The 11,253-nt window shown below is 40.6% G+C and overlaps 1 protein-coding gene across 1 annotated transcript in view; it reads right to left on the bottom strand.

The window, feature by feature from the left end:
* Positions 1–9,977: 9,977 nt before the first annotated feature.
* LOC109910543 (TLC domain-containing protein 3A-like) overlaps positions 9,978–11,253 on the bottom strand; it is a 24,469-nt gene continuing 23,193 nt past the window's right edge. Inside the window, exons 3-4 of the mRNA XM_048612350.1 lie at positions 10,706–10,801; positions 9,978–10,601 (exon numbers count right to left, since the gene is read on the bottom strand). Coding sequence (XP_048468307.1) covers positions 10,350–10,601; positions 10,706–10,801 — 348 coding nt within the window. The 3' untranslated portion in view covers positions 9,978–10,349. The remainder of the gene's footprint in view (positions 10,602–10,705; positions 10,802–11,253) is intronic.

Below are 11,253 nucleotides of genomic sequence, written 5' to 3'. Positions count from 1 at the left end.
AAAAAATCCATAGCAATGCCATGGAAATAAGTTTGAATGTGTAGATTCGGTTGAAGAGCTAGCACAGACAATGATTTGATAGGCCAGTTGGCTTGATTCTGTGCAATAATTTCTATGATTCCATCATACCTTGCCTTTGTTGCAAATCTACAGTTAGCGAATGTGGTCCTTGGGACACTGCACTTGTCTTGGGCAGTAAAGATTTGGGTCATAATATTAATCACTTGATGCATCCATCTCTGAACATTTTGCCCAACTGCCAATCAAGTGCCTTTTGCCCATAACCCTGGATGTTTCCATTTACATGATCGTCTAGTGTCCTGTTGAATGCCTCAATTGAGCCATTACACTTCCTGGAAGTGCATTCTATACCATCTTGTTTATTTGGATTTAGCACTATGCAGTTCAGTTTACAAATGGTAAAATGGCTAGTCAGATGAACTGGTTGTGAAACATAATTTTTTTTGTTTGGAAAGCCCTGCCTTGCAGCAATAATGTTAATGATTTCATCCACCTTACTAGCTATAAGCCAATACTTTCAAAATGTTTCCCAGAAGTGTGAACAGGTAGAGGAATGACCTTGCAGTTTGATAGACTGAAAGAAATTTGGAAATTAAATAAACTAATAATTAAACTTAGCGATTACCTGGATTCTGAAATTCAAAGTATAGCCTAAGGAAATATGTGGGCATTTTCCAACCGGAAAAAAAAACATAATATTGAATAGAATAATAGATCTGATCATCGCACTATCTCTAGTTCTATTTCTTTGTGGTGGGATTATATATCTGTTCATTATGAGGGGCAGCACAGTGGTTAGCATACCTCACAGCGTCAGGGACCTGGGTTCAATTCCAGCCTCTGGCAACTGTTTGCGTGCAGTTTGCACATTCTCCCCATGTCTGCGTGGGCTTCCATCGGGCACTCCGGTTTCCTCTCTCAGTCCAAGGATGTGTAGGCTCGGTGGATTAGCCATGATAAATGTGGGATTACAGGTATAGGATGGGAGAGTGGATCTGGGTGGTTTGCTCTTTAGGGGTTCGGTGCAGAATTGACAGGCCAAATGGCCAGTATCAGCACTGTATAACACTGATTCCAAGAGGCTATCACTACACAGTACAATCTTTTATGATTGCAAAATAAAGGAATGTCCTTGCAGGAATATAGCATCTTCCCACATCCTTGGAAAGTGCCAATACTTAATAGTCAATAAATATTTTGAAAGTGTTTGTGGACAAACCCAGCTGAAAGTTCGCATGCAGTGACTGTTTTTCAAATCAGAAATGAAACTATTGGTGATGTTTGAGGGAGAAATATTGGCCCAACGAGGAGAATGCCCTGCTCTGGTATGAATAGTCCTATGTATCTTTCTGTCAGACCATTCCAGACACCCAACCTGTACCACCTTGCAGAGCAAAGGCTGTAAGTGCATGGGAGCACCACCACCACCTTCGTGTTCCCTTTCAAGCCCCACAACACCCTCACTTGGAACTATATTGCCCTTCCTCCAATCTTCACTGTTGCTGAGACAAAATCCTGGAACTCAACACACTTGGAAGTTTCTATGCCTCAAAGACTGCAATGGCTCGCGAAGGCTCAACACCTTCTCAAGGGCGATTTGGGATGGCCAGCATGTATTAAGTTAGAATTGAAAGTTATCTCAGGACTGTGTGGTGTTTAGTGACTGAGACATGCAGATCTGCAAAAAAAAGTTGACCAACCATCAGACTGTAGTAAGTAGTTGTTAACAAGTTAAAAAGCTTTATCGGGCATTGGTTAGAGGATTTTATCAAATGTTTTTTATAAGAATTGAGATGGACTTGTGTTCCAAAAGTCAATTAAGTAATGGCTTACTTAAAGTCCCAGTCAGCTCTGAAAAAAGGCGACCTCTGAGAGGAGATCAGGTTTAATGGTTTGCTACGAGTTTCCTGGGCTGGAAAGTGGACCCTGGAGAGTATACTAGGCTCTAGCCGCACTAATCCTACCTAAACACGGCCAGAGAGAAAAGTACTGATCAAGTGGGGATTGGTGGGGTACCTCACATGTCATTCGGCAGCAAAGAATGTGAAACTTATCACTAAGATGATTCAATCTGTTTGGAATCGGCTGAACCCACCTGTCAAATAGAAGGAATGCTGGGCCTTTTTTTAAAAAAGAGAAGAAAAGACCTTAGCACTAATACTTCACAGGCATGTCAAATTGTCAAAATGGATAATTTATGTGAACAAAAAAAGAATGCTGAAATCTGGAAAGGCAGAACTCATTTGCAGAAACATGGGCTGGAGTAGGGACTATGTTGCTTGAGTCCACCTGAAAACATCGGAGTTGACGGACAAAATAAAAAGAATGGATCATTCTCTACAAAATATAAACCAAAGAACTGCAGATGCTGGAAATCAGAAATCAGTGGTTAGCACTGCTGCCTCACAGTGCCAGGGACCCGGGTTCTATTCCACCCTCGGGCGACTGTCTGTGTGGAGTTTGCACGTTCTACCTGTGTCTGCGTCGGTTTCTTCCAAGTGCTCCTGTTTCCTCCCATAGTCCAAAGATGTGCAGGTTAGGTGGATTAGCCATTGGAAATGAAGGGTTAGAGGGATAGGTTAGATGGGCGGTTCTGGGTGGATGCTCTTCAAAGGGTCACTGTAGATTCAATAGGCCAAATGACCTGCTTTCACACTAAGGATCCTATGATTTTGTACTGACCTTGCCAGCCATACTACCCCCTTGCACCATGAGCAAATTTTTAAAATGAAATATTTTGCTGAATGAGCATTCCTTTCAGCTTAACTGAAATATGAGGTTGTTGACTTGTTCGCCGAGCTGGCGTGTTTTCATTCAGACGTTTCGTCACCATGCTAGGTAACATCATCAGTGAGGCCTCCACTGAAGTGATGTTGTTCGCCTCCTTTTGGAATTTATACTGTCCGGTCCGTTATGGTGAGTAGTGTCATTTCCGGTTTTGTTCTGTATGGGTTTGTATATGGGGTCCAATTCCATATGTTTGTTGATTGCATAATGGGTTGAGAACCATGCCTCTAGGAATTCCCATGCGTTTCTATGTTTGGCTTGGGCTACTATGGTTACGTTGTTCCAATTAAACTGATAGCCTTCATTGTCCAAGTGTGCTGATATTAAGGAAAGTTCGTCATGTTGTTTTGCTGCTAGCTGATGTTCATGTATTCTGATGGCTAGTTTTCTTCCTGTCTGTCCAATGTGATGCTTGTGGCAGTCACTGCATGGTATTTTGTAAACTACGTTGGTTCTGCATGTCGTGGGAATGGGGTCTTTAATCCGTGTAAGTGTTTGTTGTAGACTGGCTGTGGCCATCACTCACTGCAACACACCAGAACTACGCACGAAAGAGGAAGAGCACCTAAACAAAATCTTCGCTATGAACAGATATCCCTGTAACTTCATCCGCAGGTGCGTACTAAATAGACAACACCAAGAGGACACAGTACACCCTAACACACTGGCCACACTGCCCTACATCAAGAACATATCAGAACTGACAGCGAGACTCCTATGCCCACGAGGAATCATGGTAGCACACAAGCCCACAGCTACTCTATGACAATGAACTTTCCTTAATATCAGTACACTCAGACAATGAAGGCCATCAGTTTAACTGGGACAACGTAACCATAGTAGCCCAAGCCAAACAGACACGCATGGGAATTCCTAGAGGCATGGTTCTCAACCCATAATGAAATCAACAAACATATGGAATTGGACCCCGTGTACAAACCCATACAGAACAAAACCGGAAATGACGCTACTCACCATAACAGACCGGACAGTGTAAATTCTAAGCGAAGTAGAACAACATCGCTTCATCAAAGGCCTCACTGATGATGTTACATGGCATGGTGATGAAACGTCTGAACGAAAACAAGCCAGCTCGGCGAGCAAGTTAATGACTTCACCCACAACCCGAGCTACAGAACTTTGCTAAAACCTTAACTGAAATATGGCAGCTCCAGACAATGTGGCACACAGTCAATACTGCAGTGAGCTATTAATAATGTGCTAAAGCCTCTGGAGTGAAATTTCAACACTTCACTCAAGAACCATCTCACTTAGATGCTACTGTTCGAACCAGGCTGGTACCTTTACAGTACTGGATTACCAGGTGGATAGCATTGTTTTTTTTTTCTAATTTAACCTATTTATCTAATTAACCAGTTCAGAGATGTTATTACACACTTCTGGAGCAGGTGGGACTTGAACCTAGGTCTCTCATTTCAGGGGTAGGGAGACTGCCACTGCACAACAAGAGGGCCCTAAAACCTACTGCACCTGGTATCCCAGCAGCCTCCCATCCAAGTATGAACCAGGCCTGAGTCTGCTTAACTTCCGAGATCAGGCGTTTTTAGACTAGTCTGTTGGCATTACTGTCGAGGAGGAATAGGGAACACCTGGTTCTTTTCAGTAGAACTCAGAAGGTTAAGAGATGTTAGAGGTCTCTTACATCATTAGAGGTGACTAATTTCAACTGTTCATTTTATAAGTATTAAGGTCATCAATTGAATGTAGAGATCAGGGAAATTGTTCTGTTCACGAAAGTTGTTAGCGCATGAATATCCTATCAGAAATTGGTGCAATCACAAGCAATAGTAGGTTTTGAAAGGGGAATTAAGTTAATCACTTTATTTTGTTTAAATATTATGAGGAAAGGATTGAGAATTGGGACTAAATGGCAGACCCAACATAGGCATGAGGGCCTAGTGGCCTTCAGTGCTGTAAATTCTAAGATGTTTCTACACACAAATAGAACTATTTCATGAATACTCTGTGGCCATATCTTTTGGTTTTGAGGATGTTTATCAACATTAAAAACTGGTGCAACAAATCCCAGAGAGTTGTAGTTAAACAAAGCAATTAAGATTGTGCCATTTGCTGTTTCTCTACGGGTTAAGGTGGAGAAATCCTATTGTTGCAGTGAGTGCTTTTCTGCAAAAGGATGAACATCCAAGTTGGACAGATGGGAAATCACTTGCAAAAATATCCATAGGGATTTTTAAAATGATGTTTTACAGCTTTAAATGTGTTTGAGAGTCCACACTGCAAAATCTCATAGAACAGCTCATGTAAATCAATGTGGTAGGCAAACAGTAACGTGGCTTGTATACATTGCACAAGATTGGGCTATCAAACTGGAGATTGGTAGAGTGAAAAAAGACTCTCATGCTTGAATAAATGGTTTTGTATTTTACGGTGTGATAGTCACGAATTATTTGCTGTGAACTTGCTTTTAACTAAGAAATATTGCCTACCGACTTAGAATTGCACATTTCCTACTCTTAAGCAACTTATTTTCAAAGTGAGATTGATTTCAAATGGATTATCGAGTAATCCTGTTTGTTGCAAACAAGACACCTGTGCAGTGACTGTCTTGTCTCAATTTGCGCGCTACAGATGATTGAAGCAGACTGGATGTAGAGGGTAATTTGTGCTGAGTGCCAACAGCATTGGCTGCAAGCCAGACAATCAGGGCTGCATTAATGTTAACTCCTGCTCAGCTGCTGCGGTAGAAGCCTTGTAAAATTATTCCTTTTGTGTCGCTGATATGTTCACTGTGGTGATACCCAGTGGTTAAAAGGGAAAATATTAATTCCCTTTACCCCTCTGCCCTGAACGTACTGCCTGTTCTTTCAGATAAAAGTAAATAACCAATGAATTTTGAACTGGACCAATTTGCTTTTATTATCTAGTGGAGAGAAACCAACAAATATACGCTCACAACGTAAAATGTGTGCAGGCCCATTATATAAAACTGATGGTTCCAAGTAACTAAGAGTTTATAACCATATCCTTTTATTTTTGATTGTGGATTGAATTGTAAAAAGGATTTTTAAAACCAAAGTATCTAAAATCCAGTTATTGAAGCTCATCATCAACTGTGTTTACACTGCTGCATTGTTCAAGTAGTTTCTACGGGCCAACACTAGAAGGTGAAGTGAGATTCGGCTGGCAACAAGGGGCTGATTTCATTGTGGAGTTGTGACCAATTTGCACAACAAAATCCATCAGCCTGACCATAACTGTTTGGTAAGCTATTGGGTAGCTGAACAGCTTGTGGGTGTGAACAAATACTAACTGAAGCATTCAAACCTCTGGAAAAGGAGGTGGCGTATCTTTCTCTCCAGTAAAATAACTAAAACGTGAAGAAAGTCAGTTTTTTTTTCCCTTCACCTATTGCTATAATCTGAGACTTTTACTCAGTAACTAAGAGACTTTGCAGTTAATGTACCAATTGCCTGTGTCTCTGGGGGAAAGAATGAAAAGAACCTGGAGAAAAGGAATTGAAGGACAGAAATTCCAAACAAAAGGATTATCTCAGCAAACTCAGTGAGCTGGGGCCATCAAACTGCTTCCCCAGTTTTTCCTCCCTCTGTCATAATACCAGTGCTTTTGTGTCTGTCTGTATGTGTGCATGGGAGCATGGGGCTGTTCTTAGTACAGGATGAGAGTTCCATTTTATCAGCAGTTTATAAATGAGGGGCATAGATAAGGTGAATAGCCAAGGTCTTTTCCCCTGGATAGGGGAGTCCAAAACTGGAGGCATGGGTTTAACGTGAGAGGAGACTGAAAGGGACCTGAGGGGCAACATTTTCACAGAGGGTAGTGCGTATTTTGTAATGAGCTGCCAGAGGAAGTGGTAGAGGCAAGCACAGTTACAACATTTAAGAGATATTTGGTCAGGTATGTGGATAGGAAAGGTTTAGAGGAATATTGGCCAAGTGCAGGCAAATGGGACTTTAAGAAACCTGGTCAGCATGGCCGAGTTGGGCTGAAAGGCCTGTTTCTTTGTTACATGACCCTATGTTTAGCTGTGGTTAGAATCCATTTATTTGTAATAAATAGTATTCTGGTGCAGTGCAAAAATCTGATCTGTTTTTTATTTGTTAAATTTAGTTTTAAGAGGTAGGTAAATTGGGGTGTTTTATATATTTTAATAAAACCTTTAACCTTTGTGATGACTGGGAATAGCAGAGTTTGAATTCTGGTGCGCTTACCCCAGTGAGGCGTAACAGTGGTATTAGTTGGTTTCCACATATCATCTCTGCACTATGGTAGATCAGATATTCCAGAACAACAATATCCTAAACGTCAGACTTAAGTGGAGAGTAAGTACGATTGAGACAATAAACAATGGATCAAGATTCGTGTGGAGACTTTTCTCCTCTAGGGATATTCTTCTTTGAATCAACTGATTTTGTTTAATTGAAATCTAATTGAATGAACAAAAGTGCCAAGTTAGCACTAAGATTGAAGAGAATAGAAAAGCAAAATGATGTCATCAAGTAGTAGGTAGGTAATAGCAATATTCTAAGAATCTGTCAATATTAAGATAGAGGGAAAACTAAAAGAGGTAAGAGTTTCAGTCTTGAGGACCGGGCAGATATTTTTGATGGTTTGGTCAGTTGTTTTGAACATAGGAACAAGGAAGTGTGTGAATAGCAGCATACTAAGTACAGTGTCTGATCAAGAAAATTGTATGCTGTATTTTTCCATCGCTCTGGAAAAATAGATAAACAAGTTTTGATATGTTGGAGGCTAAAAATAGAAGGGTTAATAATCAGGCATAATATTTTCCAAGTTATGTTGAAAGTATGACAGGTATGACATGTATGTGCAGTGTACAAATCTTGGTCTGGATCAGTACACCGCACAGTTGAGAATCATTGAATGGAAAGTTGCATTTGGATGAAGGAGCAATGAGTTTCCTTAGCATTGGACGAGACAGTTAATCTCCATTTGAAGTCAAAAAGTAACTTTAAGATTATTAATGAATGACGAGTGAAGATAGTAAATGTAAAAGATGGCAGCCACTGATTAAGCTTGCAACATGGATAAACAATTTATCCTTTAGAGGACTCAGCTATTGGCAAGAATAGGTATTGAAATGTAATAATTCACTCATCGATGCTGGTGGTACCATGAGCAAAAATGATTAACCTTGCCAGTAACGCCTGCCCCCATAAATGAACAGCCTCTGAAAAACACCAGAAAAAGTCCAAAGATGAATAGTCAATGGCTGCAGAAACCTTTTGAAAGGAAGTTGAATGACCAATCACAAAGCTTAGCTACAAAACATTCCAGTGGTAACTTAAATGCAAGATGTTGGATTCAGTCAAAGGCTGTGAAGATGCCAATGGCAAAAAGTGAATCATTAAAATGTTCAAGTTGTTGTTATTCAACGAAATGACCATTCTTAAAAACAACACTTGTAGGAGGGCCAGCTTTTAAGCACAACTTTCAATATGGATAATAAGCAATAAACGCATAGTTAAAATAAGATTGCAGAAGCCACAAAAAAACTGCCAAGGTTGTGAGTGTTGTGGACTGTTGTTCTTGGGTGCAACATCTAATACCTTGAAACTTTGAGAAGAGAAAGATGCAGAAAGGCAAACAGGAAATCAAATATTTGGAGATGAGAAGAAAGCTCAAGAGAATGAAAAAAAAATGTAGGCGAAAGGATCAAGAATGAAAGATATGGTAAAAGAGAACAGTTTTAATTAAAACCAGTTGGTTCCAAGAAGGGTCTAGGCCCGAAACGTCAGCCTTTCTGCTCCTATGATGCTGCTTGGCCTGCTGTGTTCATCCAGCCCTGCACCTTGTTGTCTCTAAGGAAACAAGCTGATACAATTACAATTAAAACATAATTTGAGGCAAGAAGGCATTCCCATCCTGTTTGAGTTCATGGGATCTAAATTGGCAAGTATATATTTTATACTCTGAGATCTATAATTGCACTATGTCATATTGTGCGTATTTCCGGAGTTTTAAAATCCATTCTTGATAGACTGCCTTTGAACCCGTGTAGTTTTCTGCTTGTTGGTTGTCCAATCCTTGCAATTAAGATGATGAGAAGGCTGATTAATAAGTTATAAATTGAGGACAGAGGGTTACAGTGACTGATTTAAAATTTTATTTTGAAGGCACCAAAGGAAATTGCAGCAGAGGCATTGATGGCAGGCCTCTCAAATTTCTGAATTCCATTTGAGTCATCCTGTCTACTGCCCTGTTGTCACCTAAGTAGTTCCATCAAAGCTTTCTGGATAGGTTTGTTTCCACAAGTAGAATCGCCCAAGTTGTGCATTGCTATGCTTATGCTATTTTATTCTAGGGTGGACTTGCCTTTGGGGCACAACTGGACAGGTTTTGGGGGGTGGGGGGGTTGACTGGAACAGTACCAAGTCCTGGGAGACAACTTTACGCACAAGGTCAGGTAAGCACACTCGAGTCATGCATGCAGGTGTACAAAGGCACACAAGGGGGCAGAGCCATGCTCAGGGTTGGGAAAGGTTGTAGTCGTTACCCAAGAGGCCATCAATAGATGGAGATGGGTCACCAGGAAAGGTGGGGGAAGGAGCTAGAAATGACGAAAAACACCAGATGTCCTTCAAAACATGAGAAGGTTCTGCAGATTGGTATTCTGGAAAGATGAAATGAATTGGGTCAAAAATGAACATTTGAATCGATCCGCATTGAAACCATGTCGTCTGTTGCTTCAGTTGTATGTAAATTCCATGTCAGTATGAATTGACATGGGGGTATATAATCAGCGCAAATACAAATACTTTTGTAGGTTGACTGTAATGTAGTGACTTATTAAGAATCATGAAAAGTAATTTCCAGGCAGCTATTCCTTTAACTGTAGTGGGAAGGGTTTAGGGGCATCAGTACAGTGATGGAGACAGATACGTAGATTACATCCTGTTGGTTTGTCTTTGAGAGGCACATTTGATACATCTGTAAGTAAAGAATGTTGTTAGCTTCGAGCTGGATCTTTTTAACATTGGAGACTTTGAGGGGGTCGCTTGGAAATAATTGTTTTCTGTCATGTCCTATTTAAAAAATAGGAACTTTTATTTTAAAACGTAGCCCACAAACTACATTGTCAGGTTTTACATTCAAACAGGTACTGCTTGCTAACGAATTTCAAGTTAGTGTATAACATTGAGAACAACTGGGCTTATAATCTTTATTAAATAAACCACAATATACTTTATAAAATATATATCAAATAGGATCTTTTGTCATTATCAAAGTTTAAAAAAAGGGGTAATTTTACCACCATCTACTGGCAGCAGACTAAGTAACGGAAGTTGAGGTACATGCAACTTTCTGTCTGCAAAGAGAGACCGTAGGCCCATGAAATTCCCATTAAGCACCGCTAATAGTCATACCAGCCAGATGAGTAAAATTACCTCAGTGTGTAAATAAAAAACAAGAGTAATATATTTCCAAACCACACACACACACATGCTCAGCACCATTCTGCGAGGGAGTCACTGCCACCGCCAAGTGGGAACAACAGCAGCGTCATCCTGGTTGTCTCGTCACTCCACCTTCACAGTCTTCCCTGCCTTCCTGATGATCAGGCTGAGCCAGTAAACCTGAGGAGCCAACAGCATGGCGTTACCCAAGGTGCAGTGCAGGGGGATGCGGAAGGGGACAAGGTGGGCAGGGATCCCATACTGCTTGCCGTAGGCCCAGTACATGTAGGGGAACACGAGGATACGGCAGAGGAAGAATGTCGCCAACACGATGACACCGTTGACCTTGTACAGCAATGTGTTCTGCTTTCTGAACTGTGTATACAAGACAAAAACAATGTAGGTTATTTTTCTTTTTGATTCACGTGCCTTGAAATAATGTATTGCAACACTCTTTCTCGTCTTTTGTTGATACAGACCCGTTTGAGTATTTTGGCAAATGAGACAAATGGTGTACTCAGTTCGGCCAAGAACAGACATCCCAGGAAGAAATCTCCGAGGCCTTTTCTATAATACTGCAAATTTTAAGAAAAAAGTTCTGGTGTTAAGTTACAGTTTGATCAAAAGGAAATTAAGTTTTAGCAGGATTAGCCTATGCAGTGGAGTAATAAGCATTTTAATTTTTGTCTTATATGGCATTCTGGATGCTTCCTGGTCATAGAAACATAGAAAATAGGACCAGGAGAAGGCTTTTCAGCCCTTCGAGCCCCCTCTGCCATTTAACATGATCATAACTGATTCTCTATCTTAACATCTTATCTTACTATCTTAACTCACCTAGATATCTTTAGCTTACACTTATTTCTTTTTTTAGATATGTTCAGTGATTTGGTATCCATAGTCTTCTTTGGAGAGTTCCTGAGCTCACCACCCTGTGAGTGAAGACATTTCTCCTGATCTTGGTCTAAAATAGCCTAATGTGTATCCTGAAACCTTGACTCCTTGTTCTGGAACCCCAGCCCCCACC

This window comes from Rhincodon typus, chromosome 26 (assembly GCF_021869965.1).
Source record: "Rhincodon typus isolate 14 chromosome 26, sRhiTyp1.1, whole genome shotgun sequence".
Taxonomy (NCBI): Eukaryota; Metazoa; Chordata; class Chondrichthyes; order Orectolobiformes; family Rhincodontidae; genus Rhincodon; species Rhincodon typus.
This window is presented reverse-complemented; position numbering and strand designations above follow the sequence as displayed.